The sequence below is a fragment of the Rhinopithecus bieti genome, unplaced genomic scaffold (assembly GCF_001698545.2).
Source record: "Rhinopithecus bieti isolate Rb0 unplaced genomic scaffold, ASM169854v2 scaffold_14454, whole genome shotgun sequence".
In the NCBI taxonomy this organism is placed as follows: Eukaryota; Metazoa; Chordata; class Mammalia; order Primates; family Cercopithecidae; genus Rhinopithecus; species Rhinopithecus bieti.
In genome coordinates this window covers 2,191,258-2,208,434 of record NW_016808228.1, presented here as the reverse complement: position 1 = coordinate 2,208,434, position 17,177 = coordinate 2,191,258, and the positions used below count along the sequence as shown (strand labels likewise).

Below are 17,177 nucleotides of genomic sequence, written 5' to 3'. Positions count from 1 at the left end.
CCAGCCGCTCGGAGTGCTGGGCCTGCCGAGCCCACGCCCTCCCGGACCTGGCGCTGGCGCGCGAGCGCCGCGCGCAGCCCCGGTTCCCGCCCGTGCCTCTCTCTCCACACCACCCTAACAAGCAGAGGGAGCCGGCTCCGGCCTGGACCAGCCCAGAGAGGGGCTCCCACAGTGCTGTGGTGGGCTGAAGGGCTCCTCAAGCACCGCCAGGGTGGACCTTGAGGCCGAGGAGGCTCCGAGAGCGAGGGCTGCTAGCCTGTTATCACCTCTCAATTTGAAGGGACTCACATAGGAGGTACTCATTTGTGTAAGGCTTCTTTGGCTCAGCGTGCTTTGGTGACTCACCCATGCTATTGCTTGCATCAGTAGTTCATTCCTTTTTATGGGTAAGTTGTATTTCATTGTATGTGTATACTGCAGGCATTTTTTAAAATTCTCATTTATGGACATTTAGTCTGTTTCCAATTTTTGTCCATTATAAATGAAGTTACTATGTCCCATATCACAGAATTTAATGTACTATTCTTTGAGGGGGGGCTTATATTTTGATATTTGCCTTTAAAGATTAATATTTATTGTTCTGATTATAAAAGTAATAGATGCATATTGTAGAAAAATACATCAAACTTCTCAGGTGTCTTATGTAAGGACACTAATTTTAAAATCCTACTGGGCGTGGTGGCTCATGCCTGTAATCCCAGCACTTTGGGAGGCTGAGGCGGGTGGATCACTTGAGATCAGAAGTTCGAGACCAGCCTGACCAATGTGGTGAGACCCCCGTCTGTACTAAAAAAACAAAATTAGCCAGGCGTGGTGGTGGGCGCCTGTAGTCCCAGCTACTCAGGAGGCCGAGGCAGGAGAATCACTTGAACCCAGGAGGCAGAGGTTGCAGTGAGCCAGGGTCATGCCACTGCACTCCAGCCTGGGCAATAAGAGTGAAAATCCATCTCAAAAAAAGAAAATCCTGTTGGGTCAGTGCCTTATCCTCATGACGTCATTGAACCTTAATTACCTTCTGAAGACCCTGTCTCAGGATATAGTCAGTTGGGGGTTAGGGCTTCAACATATGAATTTGGGGGACACACAGTTCAGCCCACAGCAACGTGGTTCTACCCAAAGACTTGTACATTGGCTGAGCCAGGCGTGCCCATTGCCTGCTGGGAATTGAACTGGGTGGCTGTATCTGGACTTCTGCATTTCCCACTGTGGGAGTCCTTGGCAGCCCACCGGTGTGATAAGATTGTGATGACATTGCTGTAACAATTCTTTCATAGCATTTTACAAAGTTCTTTCAAGTACGAAGTCTAATTTAACCTCCCAGGGAACTTGTGAAATAGATATTGTTGTGGCGATTTTGTGGATGAGAAAAATGAGGCACTGTTAAGTGTCTGGCCCAGAATTCCATAGTCAGTCAGTGGTAAAAGAAATCCCTCTCCTCTAACCCTGTAGACAGCCATGAGATGTTTCCATTAAGGTACTCGCAGATTTCTTTCCCACGTCCAGGCTTTCAGCATTCAAGGTTTATCTAGAAGGCTTTGGGAGTTCCATTGCCTGTAAACTGAGGCAGCCAGGCCCAGTGCGTTGCAAATGCATGAAAGATCACCTCATAAGCAAAATTAGGTAGACGTATTCCTCATAAAGGAGCTGACCTAGTGGACAGAAAGAAACCTTCCTGCATCTAACCATGCATTGATCCATGCTTTTGAAAGTTCTGAAATTCAGCTTTTCTCATCCTGTTGGTCAGTACAACAGGGTCTGGATTCCCGATCCTGAAGAAGTTTGGAAGTCTGCTGAAATAGCCACGGACTACAGAGTTGGTGACAAGGTCCTGCGACTCCTGCTGGAGGATGGAACGGTGAGGGTCCTTGCTGTTTGCAGCTGCGTCGATGTGTAAAGGGGTAGCTGGGGTATGTGTGAGGATGGGGGCACGTGGACCCCGTGGGAGGCACCCAAGGGAGAGTGCATGAGTGGGCACCAGCACCATCCCCAAACGGCCCCCTGGCACCAGGACTCACTGATGTGTCTGTACTCCTTCCTTCCCTCCCCTATGCTGCCCTGCATCCACCGGGCCTCTCTCTGTAAAGGGGGCCCAGCTGCAGGAGCCAGGTCTGTGCCACGGCACTGCATTTCCAGGCACCCAGCATTACTGGGAGACTGCTGAAAAGTGATTCGCCATTTTGGCTTCCTGAGTCTCAGCCCAGAGATTAGGCAAAGATGAAAAGCTTGGAGAGAAGTCGTTTGAGCCCAAGGCATGCACTGGTAAAGAAAAACATCAAGATGCGAAGGGGAGGAAAATGAGAAGAGGAAGAAAATAGGCAGGGAGAGGGAGGAGTGGGAGGAGACTGGAGGGAGTTGGTCCACGGATGTACAGAAATGTGTAAGGGAGGGAGTGTGGCAGGAACAAGACAGGGACGCCTAGCTTTGTGTGACATTATGAGGTGCCTCTGTTGGTGCTGGTATGGTGAGGGGGAGGTGAGGATGAACTTCAGCAGTTGCTCCTGTGGTGGGATGAGCTGGTGAGGAGCTTCCCTGCAAGGCTGCATGTGCCTTCTGATGACGCAGCTTCGGAAGACTTTGCATTTGCTCGAAGTGTCCCTCATGAGTCGTCCTTGCCCACCACTGCTGTAGTGACATTCCACTGGATTTGTAGCTAGGGTGACTGGATGGGTTTAGAATCAAGTATCTGGACAGAGAACTGGGCAGGGGATTTGTGCTCTGTCTAGATCCCGGAGGTGGGTCTGGGGAACATCATGTGAGGATTAATTGACAAAGCATATAAATGGGTTCTGCAGGGACAGGGCACACTACTTCTAATCAGACTGTCCTGGATTTGGGAGACATTTCCTGAGATCCTGGGAAGGCAGATGAACATAGCAGTTAAAGACACACCCTCTAGAATCAGATGGTCTGGCTTCAGATCCTGGCATGGCTACTTGTTAAGTCTTTGGCAGCAAGCCCCCAGTTTCCCCATATGTACGAAGGAGGTAATGACTGCACCATCCCAGGGTTGCTGAAGTGCGATGAGACAATCCTGTGTGCATGTGTGAAGGCAGGAGCTCTGGGAAAAGCCTCTCGCTCCCTGGGGCTTCCCTGCCCAGCAGGAGCTCTCGCAGCTTTTATTGAGTGTCTCCTGTGCACAGTCTGGGCTCCAATTAGGGATCAGATGGCTTTGTGTGGGGAGGAAAATCTCAAGGCAGCAGCTGCAGTGTCAGTTTGCTGCTTTGGTAATGTCTGCAGGGCTTCAGGTGGCTACATTCCCGGCCTTGACCCGGCTGCAGAGACGAGTAGGATGGCGGACAGCCAGACCACTCTTTAATTCAACCCTTTGTCAATACTGTAAGAGAAAAGGCCTGTGTGCTGTAGGAAAATGTCACCTCTGCCTCCACCTGTCAACATAATGTTCGTTACATTTTCTCCCCTCCCCCAAAGACTATCCTTTCTGTCTCCCTGTTGCTTTCACACATAACACATACAGAGGCCAAACCAGAAGTGGGGTTGTGGATTTACAATAGAAAAACAGAGACAAGGAAAGTCAGGACGTATGAGAATCATTTTTCCTGATTTTATTTTCAAAAGTGTTTAGGTTGAGAATATTCTGGTCAGGGTTAGGTCACAATACACTTGCACTGGTAACAGGGGAGCAGGAGCTGTGTCCAGTTATGGATTGCCCCGAGCTGCTGGCTTTACGCAGAACAGACCAACCAGCCAGCAAAACCCCTGCCATCGACAAGGAAGCACTGTGCTAGTGAGAGAGCACAGGCTTCAGAGTGAGGCCCAGATTCACTGTGTGACCTTGGACAACAGACTCCTACTTTCTGAACCTGTCTCATTGACTTTCTTGGTTGGGGTAGTCACGTCCTCCCTGGAAGGCAGTTTTGAGGATTAAATGAAACAATCCATGCTGAGTGCTTGGCATGGGGTCTGCACAGTGGCACTTGCTAAGGGGCAGCTGGGCCACCTTGTGGAGCTGGCCCAGGACCAGAGATCAGAAGGAATCCAGAGATACTGACTGAATACCAGGAAGGCGGCAGTGGCCTAGGAAGGTATAAGAGAAACAAGCATGCTGGGTAACCTGCTCAAGTCGCTGTAGTTGGGCTTCACGTCCCTCAGCGGTGAAACGGGAGTGTAGGAATTAGAATACTCTGACAGTGGAAAGGCCCAGTCGTCTGTGGCACAGATGCGACGGGACATACTCGCCTCACCTTCGTTCTGCTAAGGCAGCCGCTTTAGGAATACTAGGTTAAATCTAGCAGAAGAGGAGCAAGCCTGGGAAAATTCCCTGGCCCAGGGCTGAGAGTGATAGGAACAGACAGCCCTGCTCGGGGAGCCGTGAGCCTTCGGGCATGTGGGTGACTGCAGACAGGAGACACCTGCACCAGGGGCCTTTCACGGAGAGACCACCACCTGCACGGACTCCTTTAGGTATTTGTCACCACCAAGTGTGTCAACTTTGAGCAGAGACTCAACAACCTTAGAGTTAAAGGGACCTTAGGTCATTGTGTCATTTTAGCTGCAGCATCTTGTTTTCAAACGAAAACTTGCATGACCTCAACATTTAAACCACATACAGGTAGAGCCCCTTTGGGAGATTCAGGAATGGGGCACCTGGATCTCTGCCCATGTAGCTTCTCCAGCACCTCTTATTGAGGCCTCTGTAGCTCTAACAACCCGTGGTCTGGTCTAGCTCCTCTTCGCAGATGAGAGAAATGAGGCCCAGAGAGGGCGAGTGACTTGCCCCAGTGCACATAGCCAGTGCCCTAGTCCCCTGCTCCTACTTTTCATTATTCCAGGAGTCAGCTGTGAAGATTTTCTTGTTGCTATACATGCATTTGCTTTTTAGTGTCAGTGATGACTCTGGAAATAAAAACAGTGCTTCAACAGAATGCCAAAAATCTTCTGTTTCCAGAGCTTTACTTTTATCTTTGTCCATAGGAGCTGGATTATTCCGTCAATCCAGAATCTCTGCCTCCACTTCGGAATCCTGACATCCTCGTAGGCGAGAATGACCTCACGGCTCTCAGCTATCTCCATGAGCCCGCGGTGCTCCACAACCTCAGGATCCGCTTTGCAGAATCCAAACTCATTTACACCTACAGTGGTAAGGAGAGCAATTCTAGGAAGTAAGGAATGGCACTGGAATGGAAGCTTGCTGTCTAGAGCCTCCTGGTTGTTTGTTGTTTATACTGAGCACCCAGAGTTTGTTGTAAAAAGAAGTATCTAGGTGGGGAGAGTCTTCAACAAGAACTAAGACTGGACCACCGAGATAAGGAGATGTAACAAAGCTTGTGTTTGGGTTTCTCATCGGATTTGATACATTTATTACTTATTTTGGGCAACTGTATTACTTACATTGTGAACTGCAAAAAGGTCTCCGTTTGGGAGCATTTCCACCTGTCCTGTCATCCAACCATCAGACCAGCCGGAGGGTGTAGGTGACTGGCAGGGAATTAATTCAGTGCATGAAGTGACTTGTCCAGAGTCACACAGAAGGTTTAATAAGTGACAGACCTGGAGTTTCTTAAAAAAACAAACTGGAGAGGCAGGCGGCAGTAAGAATCTTTTAACTGCATCTAACATCTTTCCCCAGGAATCATTTTGGTGGCCATGAATCCTTACAAGCAGTTGCCAATATACGGAGATGCCATCATCCACGCCTACAGCGGGCAGAACATGGGTGATATGGACCCACACATATTTGCTGTGGCAGAAGAGGCATACAAGCAGATGGCCAGGTAGCTTCCTGCCAAGCTGGACTTCCCCTTGCTCTGCCAATGCTCCCTGCATTTGCCAGACCATCACAGTGGAGGGGAGATACCTAGGTTGGGCTCATTAAAAGAGATAGGCCAGAGAGGGTGCTTTGTCGAGCCGACTACCTGGAATGAATAGCAAACGACTGTTCCATGCACCTGACCTGTCAAGACTGAGTTTCCTGGTTTTTGTTCCTTCAAGGTAGTCAAGTCAGTCCTACCAGTTTGGGAATAGCAGATCCTTTTCTTGCAGTGTGTTTGGTTGGAGGAGGGTTGATTTATTCTCTGCTATGAGATGTTTAAGCTTTTTTTTAACCCATTCAAGGAAGCAGAATCTGATGACAGGGGATTTAGCTGCAGGAGGTTTTATGTGCAGGAGACTTGGAGTTTTATCCTAATTTCACTGCTAGGTGTTTGTAGGGCCCCGTGGAGAGCGCACATGTATGGAAAGCCTCCTGCGAATGAGGCACCGTGCACACATTCCCATATGTCATCTGGGATGGCCTCAGAATAGCCCACGATGCAGATGTCTGGGCGGTAAACAGCTTCAGGGAATAACCAACCTAGGTTAGGCAGCAAGTAAAAGGCAGATATGGGATTTGTGCTCAGATTTTAAACTCTAGTTTATTTTCCCATAACTATCACTTTTGGCTTCAGTGTCTTCATCTGTAAAGTATGAAGAATAAAAACACCACCCTATCTTTGGAGCTGCCTTTACAGTTTACAAAAGAACTTTCACATACAGTGGTCTCCCTTGAGTCTTACAGCACTCCTTTGAAGTCGACTGACTTCATTGCGCTCTTTTCACAGATGGGAAATCCGAGGCACAGGACCTGGACCTGCTGACTCTTTACCTAAGTCTTTACTGCATAACCCCAGCCGCAGCTCCTGAGCTCCCTCCACTTTATGTCTTTGTCCGTGAGCTGGACTCTCAGAGGGCACCCATTCCTGGTTCTGCTGCTTATAATGAGGGGGCAGGTGGTAGCTTACATGAGGTAGAACACATGCTGCTTTCCTGCATAGCCGTCTAATGGGCAGTCTGGGGATAGACCAAGCTTCTTCACAGTCATCAGAGACCCGGTGCTGTGCAGCTCCCTGTCCCTGGGGTGGGGCAGGCATCCTCAGGGACAAGCTAGTTCTCAGCTCTGTCTTCCATATTCTAGGTGACAAGGCATATGAGGGGAAGGGTACAGCCCTCCAGGTTAGGGAGACTCTCCAGAAGCCCCACAAAGCACTTCTGCTCACAGCTCATCAGCCAGGACCTCACTCAAACAGGGAGGCTGGGACGTGCAGCCTTTCATATGCACAGCGGGGGCACTGCCTGGCCACTGGGGCCTAGTCCCTAAGAAGGAAGAGGAGAATGCAAGTGAATACTGGGTAGAGAATTAGCAGCTTCTGCTGCACCAAGATTCCTTCTAACCCTAAAACCTCCACGGTTCTGAGATTTTTCCCTGGCTCCCTGCCGATCTCCCAGGTATTATGGTGATTAGGGTCTGGTTATCAGTGGGATGAGCTCTTTGGCGCTGTAGGGCTGTGCTCCCTTCAGCCCTGAAGAGGCATTTTCTCCTTGGCGGTCTGTGTCACTGCAGTGACAGAATGGAGCCTAAAGCAAGCTCGTGTTGGCCTTATTTGATGCTAGACAGGGAGTGTCCCTCAGGGCTGTAGAACAGGCCTGGGATTACTGAAGCCCTGTTCTATGCCCTGAGGGACACTGAGCATGTCATTCCCCTTCTCGGAGTCTTCATCTTCTCTCTGAAATGAAAATATTGGACCAGGGCTCTGTACCCAAAGTCTTCTCCAGCATTCACATGGGAGGCTGTGGCTCTGTGCTCTGGGTCAAGTCACTCCACCCACGGTCACCATTTTACTCCTCTGTAAGAGAGATATCTATGTCGTAGGATTTTCGTGAAGCTTAAGTGAGAATCTGTATTCACTCAGCACCTGGCATGTGAGCGGTGCCACATCCACAGAGCCGCGTTAGAAGCTTCCACCATCACGATCTTATGACATGAAAAGTTTAGTGCATTTTTAAAAATCTCTAAATTATATAACACAGCATGTTGGCTTACAGAGCGCATATGTTCCCAAGCATCTTTTGAATAATTGCTCTCAAAATAATGTCCTTGAAATGTTTTTATATTTAAGTGGGATGTGCAGAAAGGAGTTGACATAAGGCCTGAGGCTGCTATCTTTAGAGGCCTGCTTGCAAGGTGGCCCATGGCTGGCCTCTGATTTCATGACGGTTCCTGACATTTCTTGGTTGATAAAGTGGCTCATTTTACCTAAACTCAAGCTGTTTGTGTAAACAATGTGCTTTATGCTGAATCCCTGCTTTCCTTCTGGGAGTCTGGAATGTTGGCATGTGCTAGGCAGAAGGTGGGCACTGCATCTCTGATGAGCTTCCCTGGCAGCCAACGTTTCACATGTGCCGTCAAATTCCTTGCTGGAGGAATTGAGTGTGTCCTGTGTGACCTGACTGGGAGAGGACCCCTAGAAGTTTGCACCCAGGTTCCACTGGACCTCGCCCCGCGTGCCTTTTCCCTTGCTGCTTTTGCTCTGTATCCTCTTGCTGCAGTCAGTCTTAGCTGTGAGGATGACTGTATGCTGAGTCCTGTGAGTTCTCTTACTGGGACATTGAACCTGGGGTTGGTCTTGGGGCCCCTCAATAATTTTGGGGTACTCATAAATACATGTTGACAGGCAGCATGATGACCTGCACAGGGTCCATCTAGAAAGAGGGTGCTCAGGAGAGGGTGGGGAGGGCAGAGGAGAGATGAAATTCAAGAACAGAGTTTAAAAGCAAAAATCCTGCCCAGAGACTGGGAGGGATGGGAAGGAGCAGTTTTTTGGTTGAGTGGAAAGGTTGAGTAGGGAAGCAGTAAGGTGTAGGGATTGGAATAAAGGTTGGATGAAAGATAGAAAAAAAAAATCTAGAAGGAAATTGATTGAGTTTTTTTTTGTTTTGTTTTTTTTGAGACGGAGTCTCACTCTGCCGCCCAGGCTGGAGTGCAGTGGCATAATCTTGGCTCACTGCAAGCTCTGCCTCCCAGGTTCACGCCATTCTCCTGCCTCAGCCTCCCGAGTAGCTGGGACTACAGGCGCCTGCCACCACGCCCTGCTGATTTTTTGTATTTTTAGTAGAGACGGGGTTTCACTGTGTTAGCCAGGATGGTCTCGATCTCCTGACCTCGTGATCCGCCCGCCTCGGCCTCCCAAAGTGCTGGGGTTACAGGCGTGAGCCACCGCGCCCGGCCTTGATTGAGATTTTAAAATAGTAGAGTGGCAAAACGGTTTCCCTCTTTTGTCCACATTTGTCTTAGTTAGCACACATCGCCTCTTTAATGGGAAGAAACTAACATTTGAAAACTCTTTTATTTGCTTTAGAAGCAACAGAAACCAGTCGATAATTGTAAGTGGAGAGTCGGGCGCTGGAAAGACAGTGTCAGCTCGCTATGCCATGAGGTACTTCGCCACTGTCAGCAAATCGGGCAGCAACGCTCACGTGGAGGACAAGGTCCTGGCATCCAATCCCATCACCGAGGTGCGTACCACTGTGGAAGGCAGCCGTGTGTTGATGATGGAAATGGGGGTTGGTTGGGTTCTGTGCTCTCCTGGCTAATTCAAGTTCCCACCCTTTAAAGACTAAAGAAGTAAGGTCAGGAGAGACCCAGGAAGCCTGTTTGCTGGTGGGATTTAAAGGAGGTGGGGGCTGCTTTCAAGGCTCTCTCCTGCTATACCTCCTGGGCTGGAAATCTACCATCAGATTCCAGGAGTCCTCTGTTTACATTTACATCCCAGAGGGAAACCAAACATCACTGGTACACTGAATCACTGGTGTTCTCCAGCCAGCTGGCATCAGCTTTCATGAGCTGATTGTTAAAATATTCAGGAATTTTACAAGCTGATTGATAAACCTTTGGTAGTTTGACATCAGTCATGGGAGGAGTATTTATACCTTCTGCCTTGGCAAAGGTCACATGTAAAGACTCTTCCTCCTGCCCTCCCCAAGAGCCAATTCATCAGCACACTACTGACTGGGACAGACAGTGGGCAAGACCAACCGTGACAGTGCCCAGGGGTGAGGAGACAGCCCTCAAGGAAGAAGGGGCACTCAAAAGGGTGTAAATATTTAGGTTGAGTAGGGAAGCGGTAAGGAGTAAGGATTGGAATAAAGGTTGGATGAGGCCGGGCGCGGTGGCTCAAGCCTGTAATCCCAGCACTTGGGGAGGCCGAGACGGGTGGATCACGAGGTCAGGAGATGGAGACCATCCTGGCTAACACAGTGAAACCCCGTCTCTACTAAAAAATACAAAAAACTAGCCGGGCGAGGTGGCGGGCGCCTGTAGTCCCAGCTGCTCGGGAGGCTGAGGCAGGAGAATGGCATAAACTCGGGAGGCGGAGCTTGCAGTGAGCTGAGATCCGGCCACTGCACTCCAGCCTGGGCGACAGAGCGAAACTCCGTCTCAAAAAAAAAAAAAAGGTTGGATGAAAGATGTGAACTTTTAATTGAGCATCATAGGCATTTGGGGCCTGAGTGAGTTGAGTGAGGCACCTCATATTCTCTCATTTAATCCTCCCAATTCTGTAAGTGTTCTGGTCAGTCTGGGCTGCTATTATAATATTAAATATAATATACTTTAGTATAATATACTTTACTGTCATCGACCAGGTGGCTTATAAACAACAGAAATTTATTTTTCACAGTTCTGGAGACTGGAAGTCCAAGATCAGGGTGCTAGCAGGGGTCAGGTTCTGGCGAGGCCTCTCTTTTGGGTTCCTGCCTGCTCTCTTCTCACGGTACCTTTACATGGCAGAAAGAGAGCAAGAGAGGTGTTTGGGATCCCTGTTATGTAGGCATTAAAATCCCACTCCCAGGGGCTCTATCCTTGTGACATCATTACTTCCCAAAGGCCCACCTTACCATACCGACACATAGGGTTAGGATTCCAGCGTGAGGATTTTGGGAGGACACAAACATTCAGTCCATAGCAGTAAGCTGCTTATTATTCTCATATTACAGATAGAGAAATTAAGACCTGGAAAGATGAACTACCTTTTTTGTTTGTTTGTTTTTGAGACAGGGTCTCACTGAGTTACCCAGCCTGGAGTGCGGTGGTGCAATCGTAGCTCACTGCAGCCTCCAGCTCCTGGGCTCCAGCAATCCTCCCACCTCAGCTTTCTGAGTAGCTAGGACTACAGGCACATGCCACCATGCCTGGCTAATTTTTTTGTGTTTTGTAGAGACGGGAGTCTCACTATGTTGCCTCGTCTAGTCTCAGATTTCTGGCCTCAAGTGAATTTCTCGCCTCAGCCTCCTGAAGTGCTGGGATTACAGGCGTGAGCCACCGCACCTAGCTAGTGAACTAACTTGTAAGACATTACACAGCTAGCAAAGATAGAACCCAGGGCCCTGAAACATCAGAACCTGTGCTCTTTCTGGTCGTCCCCAGTGTCTGCCAGTGGGACCGAGGAGAGGCTTGAACAGCAGGCTCAGGATTTGTCATGTTCCCTGCCAGCCTGGGGTTGCTTTCTTTCCCCAGACCTCCCTCTGCCAATCAGACCTTCCCCTAGGGTACGGAATTGCATTTTACTAAAAACTCCTGCAATAACTTTGAGGCAAAAATCTTTTAATGTTGTTATTTCAAAAGAGTTATGTTTTTTTAGGCCGTCGGAAATGCCAAGACCACCCGCAATGACAATAGTAGTCGGTTTGGGAAATACACAGAAATCAGTTTTGATGAACAAAATCAAATTATAGGAGCCAACATGAGAACTTACCTCCTGGAGAAATCCAGAGTTGTCTTTCAAGTAAGTATTAAATTTTTCCCCAACTTTTTGAGCATTATTTACAATTACATTCTTATTATATATACTCAGGCAAGCTATGCTATGCTGTGAATTGAAGAGTAGGGTTTTCTTATCTTTTATTTGCAGTTTGGATTCTTTTTTTCTGTTTATTAAAACTTGATGGTGAATAGGTGTAATATCAGGTGAGTTGAATGACTGTAGGAAGAGGTTATGACTTTTAATCTGGGGATTTACAAAATCCTTATAGTTTAGAAAGCAAGTATCTCTTTCTAGAGTGCAAAAACTGTTTGAAATAGACAAAGCTGACAGACTGGCTTTCCTATCAGAAAGGGAATGGGATCAGAGCTATCGAGGGGGTTTTAAGAGAAAGGCTTTTCTGCCAGGAAAATGGAGAAAATTCTCACCGTTTTGGCCCAGGAGGAGAGCAACAGTAAACCTTGTATTGCAGGAAGTTTCTAAAAATTTCACTAGGATGAGTTATGTCATTCCCATTCCATAGGACGTTTTCATTTAATAACACTTTCTCTGGGTTGCTCGTTACTTGGAAGGCCATCTCAGGCCACCCACTTCTCAGTTGAGAGGAAGGGCCTCTTGTGAACTGGCCAGATCACATCCCAGACAGATAATTATCCATCCAGATTAGACATCTAAGACTCTCTAGTTAAAACATGGCATTTTGCTTGTGAGGATTTGGTGTAATTTTGAGGACATTTCTTTATCTTACAGTCGGAAAATGAACGAAATTACCACATTTTCTATCAGCTTTGTGCATCTGCACAGCAGTCGGAATTTAAACATCTTAAATTGGGTATGTGATGGATCGTGTGCGGAAGGGTCTCTCTTTTATGTGGGGGCTTAAATTCTAGGTTAACTTTCTTCTTATACTAATATGGCTTTTTTTTTTTTTAAGTATTTGCCCAAAGATATAAGATTCTTTGGTTTCAAGGACAGAATTGGTTGCATCTAATTAAGGGGCTGGATTAGGGCTGGGGGGATGAGTTTAGAGAGAGAGGGCGCTCTTAAGCCTGAGGTTATTTTTAAAGCTCATTGGGACTGGCGTGGTGGCTCACACTTGTAATCCCAGCACTTTGGGAGGCCAAGGCGGGCGGATCACCTGATGTCAGGAGTTCAAGACCAGCCTGGCCAACGTGGCGAAACCCTGTCTCTACTGAAAATACAAAAATTAGCCGGGCATGGTGACACACACCTGTAGCCCCAGCTACTTGGGAGGCTGAGGCAGAAAAATTGCTTGAATCCGGGAGACAGAGGTTGCAGTGAGCCGAGATCACACCACTGCACTCTAGCCTAGGCAACAGAGCAAGACTCCATCTCAAAAAAAAAAAAAAAAAAAAAAAAAGCTCATTGGGTGTTTGTTCTCCTCCAGCTAGAACCACCTGATTAAGACCTCCTGACAGCTGGAACATTTGGCATCACTAAACCTTCCATTTTATTTGAACATGCATAGATAGTTGTTTTTCTAACACGTATGACATGTTAACCCATTTTTTAAAACAAACCACCTCTATCATAATTTGATGGCTCAAGGTCATTCATTATTTGTAGTCATAATTGATGATATTCTAGAGATAGCTAAAACACAGGGCTATTTGTCCTTCAATACAAAAGGCCCCGAGCCCTGTGCTGTCATGGCTCTCCTGCCTTAGCCATTTGTGCTATACTGGTAGATGAGAATTGTCGAAGATAACTTCTCGTATGTTGGAGTTGAACTCACACACTCTCTAATTTTGGAGAAGTTGCTTGTGCTCTTAGAATCTAAGTTTCTGCAGATTTCACATGACGGTAATATCCTTGGCATTGTCTACCAAACAGAATATGAATAGCGAACTTGTAGAAGGGCTTTCTGAAAGATCCTCTACTATTTAAACGTTAGGTGTATGTACGTGTGTGTGTGTGTGTGTGTGTGTGTGTGTATATATATAGTCATTATCCTGATTGTTCTAATGGTTTTATAGGAGTATATGCATGTCAAAAGTTTATCGAATTGTATGTGTTAAACATACAGTTCATTGTACATTCAGTAAACCTCAGTAAAGCTATACAAAAATGTTGGGTGCAGGAACAAAAGCCATGAGCTTTAGAGTTAGGCCAGCATTTAAATTCCTGCGTGCCATCAGCTATGGGAGCTTGAGAAAGTTACTTCACTTTTCTCAGTCTTAGCTTCTGCATCTGTAATGTAGAATTCTTTTTTTGTTGTTTTTTTTTTTTTTTTTGTTTTTTTGAGACAGGGTCACCAAGTCTGGGGTGCAGTGGTGCCAGCACGGTTCACTGCAGCCTCGAACTCCTGGGCTCAAATGATCCTCCCACGTCAGCCTCCTGAATAGTTGGGACCATTGGCATGTGCCACCATGCCCAGCTAATTTTTTGTAGAGTTGGGGTTTTGCCCTTTTGCCCAGGCTGGTCTTGAACTCCTGGGTTCAAGCAAGCGCCTGCCTCAGGCTCCCAAAGTACTGGGATTACAGGCATGAGCCTCCACACCTGGCTGTAATGCAGAGTTCTAAGGAATAAATGGAATAAGCTGTGTAAAGTGCATGACACAGCTCATTAAGTACGAACTTCCCTTCTTCTGATAAATGTGTATGTCCAAATTTCTGTGTTACAGACATAACAAATCTTACTTTTTGATTTCAGGGAGTGCCGAAGAATTTAATTATACGAGAATGGGAGGCAATACTGTCATTGAGGGTGTGAATGATCAAGCTGAAATGGTAGAGACTCAAAAGACCTTCACACTACTGGGTAAGAGCAAATATCCCATCAAAGGATGTAGCCATTTTCCCTTAAAAAAAAAATTAAGGCCAGACGTAGTGGCTCACACCTGTAATCCTAACACTTTGGGAGGCCGAGGCGGGCGGATCACAAGGTCAGGAGATCAAGACCATTCTGGCCAACGTGGTGAAACCAGTGTCTACTAAAAATACAAAAAATTAGCTGGGCATGGTGGTGGGAATCTGTAGTCCCTGCTACTCAGGAGGCTGAGGCAGAGGAATCCCTGGAACTCAGGAGGCGGAGGGTTGCATTGAGCCACTGCACTCCAGCCTGGCGACAGAGCAAGACTCCGTCTCAAAAACAAAATTAAAAGGGGATTCCCAGCATATGTGTGTTCTGAAGGCTCCTAATCAATTATAATTTTAGGACAAACCATCAGAACGTATTTGGAGACTAAGTGGTCAAGACTGCTTTTCCCTTAAAAAAGGTAGAAATTAACTGTTTTTTCTCCTCAGCCTTCCTGGCTCGCTGTCAGAGGCATGGGCTGCAAGCCGTGTGACTGCTGTAATCTCTTCTAGGCTGAACACAAGGATGACTGGTGAAGCCAAGGTCTGATTCGGTTCAGAAGTGGAGTGTTGGCCCTCTCTGGCCTTCCTAGGTCTCCTGATGATGACAATAATGACAGCACTCATCTGGAGCTTACGATGTGCTGGGCACCATCCTAAGCACTTCATAACCCTGTGTGAACTCATTCAATCCCTACAACTACCCTAGGAAGTCAGTGCTGCTGTTTCTCCCATTTTACAAGCAGGAAACTAAGGCACAGAGACGGGAAGTGATTTACCCAAGGTTAGGCGGCGGATTCAGAGTAGAACTGGCTTTTGCACTCCAGGGTCTTCAAGCATCTCATTTTGTACAGAAAACCCCATCTTCTGTTGCTCGGATGTTGGCACAGGTGGAGCAGGCACGACTCTCACAGCACAGCCAGTTGCTCCCAGTCCTTCTCGCCTTACTTTTCCCACACAGAGCTCATGTTCAGAAAGGCTGTCTACCAGATGGTGTTTATAAAAACAGACATTCGCTCTCCCATTCTGTATGAGTCTAGACATCCACATGAAGCTGCCAGTCAAAGCTTTTGATCAGGGTGAGGCCATCGGCTATTTCTTTCTTTCTCTATTCTTTTCTTTTCTTTTTTTTTTTTGAGACGGAATCTTGCTCTGTCGCCAGGCTGGAGTGCAGTGGCACGACCTCTGCCTCCCCGGTTCAAGCAATTCCCCTGCCTTAGCTTCCCAAGTAGCTGGGATTACAGGCACGCACCACCACGCCTGGCTAATTTTTTGTATTTTAGTAGAGACGGGGTTTCACCGTGTTGGCCAAGACAGTCTCGAGCTCCTGACCTCGTGATCTGTCTGTCTCGGCTTCCCAGAGTGCTGGGATTACAGGTGTGAGCCACCACGCCCGGCCAGCCATTTCTACGTCTTGCTGAAATCTCTCTTGCTGGAATCTCCTACCAATTCATTCTAAGTGCTTTCATTCTTGTGGCCTGGTTGACTATATCTGAATGTAACAGGCTAAGAATTTCAAGTTAAATATATCAAAGGAATAGGCAAGACAATCACAGCTGGATAATGGAAAGTGAAAACAGGATGGTTTTCTAAGCAAAATCACCATCAGACTCTGTTCCCTCAAACCTGCTTCAAGGAGAAGGGCAATTTAAACATTTTATAATAATAAGGTAAACACTTTTGGCACTGATTCACATTTTCTGAAAATAATTATAGTCGTCATTTCAATCTCTGTATAATCTACTCCGTGGAGAGCGGGCTCAGTGGGTGAGGAGGGGACAGGTGGCCAAACTCTGGCTGGGCTGAAGGATATGCCCCGCCCTGCCCACCGCCATCTCCCTGATCCTTCTGCTGTCTCTCACCTCTATCATGTCCTCCTCACGGCAAGGTAATGTAGGGCAAATCGAGTAGGTTTTGGGATCAAATGAATGTGAATTCACATCCTAGTTGGTATGAGTCTAAGGTTACCCACTCTGAGACTTGGTGTCTTTTTTTGAGATGGAGTCTCGCTCTGTCGCCCAGGCTGGAGTACAATGGTGCAATCTCGGCTCATTGCAACCTCTGCCTCTGGGGCTCAAGCAATTCTCCTGCCTCAGCCTCCTGAGCAGCTGGGATTACAGGCACATGCCACCGCCCCCAGCTAATTTATGTATTTTTAGTAGAGACGGGGTTTCACCATGTTGCCCAGGCCGATCTTGAACTCCTGACCTCAAGTGATCCACCTGCCTCTGCCTCCCAGAGTGCTGGGATTACAGGCATGAGCCATCGTGCCCAGCCAAGACTTGGCGTCTCGATCTGTGAGTGGCAGCACACCTTACCTTTCATGACAACTGGCGGAGGAAGTGTATGTAAAAGTCCCCAGCACCAGCCCAAGCACGTAGCTGGTGCGTGGTAACTGCTACTCCCTGCCTTCTAGCTCTCTACGTTCCCAGTTGTCCAAACCCTCACCATACTTTGAGTAAAACCGACTCTTCTTCCATGAAACCTTTTCTAATTTTTGGAGATCAGCAATTTGCAGCCATTTGCCCCTGTGTATCACACAACTTAGGTTATGTTTACAGATTTCCACATCACATTCCTCAGTCCCAGGGCCAAGACTGGGACAAGGCGAGAGAAGCACTCACCCTCAGGGCCCCGCATGTGTGGGATTGGCCCTGGACACTTAGCCTTTGCACAGACCTAGGTGTTTTAGACAAAGCCCTCTGGAGTTTTATAGAGAGGTGGAGTACTGTGTCCTCTCACAGCGTTAACAGTGATGGCTGCCTGCTGTGCTGTGTGAAGTGGGCAGGTGGTAAGAGGCTGGGGCCACTGCACCTCTTGCCTGCACCTC

The 17,177-nt window shown here is 47.7% G+C and overlaps 1 protein-coding gene across 1 annotated transcript in view; it reads left to right on the top strand.

Moving 5' to 3' along the window:
* MYO5C (myosin VC) overlaps window positions 1-17,177 on the top strand; it is a 107,267-nt gene that overhangs the window by 10,617 nt on the left and 79,473 nt on the right. The window contains exons 2-8 of the mRNA XM_017886111.1: window positions 1,745-1,855; window positions 4,933-5,098; window positions 5,588-5,732; window positions 9,132-9,288; window positions 11,412-11,555; window positions 12,282-12,363; window positions 14,205-14,312. Of these exons, the coding sequence (XP_017741600.1) occupies window positions 1,745-1,855; window positions 4,933-5,098; window positions 5,588-5,732; window positions 9,132-9,288; window positions 11,412-11,555; window positions 12,282-12,363; window positions 14,205-14,312 (913 nt within the window). The remainder of the gene's footprint in view (window positions 1-1,744; window positions 1,856-4,932; window positions 5,099-5,587; window positions 5,733-9,131; window positions 9,289-11,411; window positions 11,556-12,281; window positions 12,364-14,204; window positions 14,313-17,177) is intronic.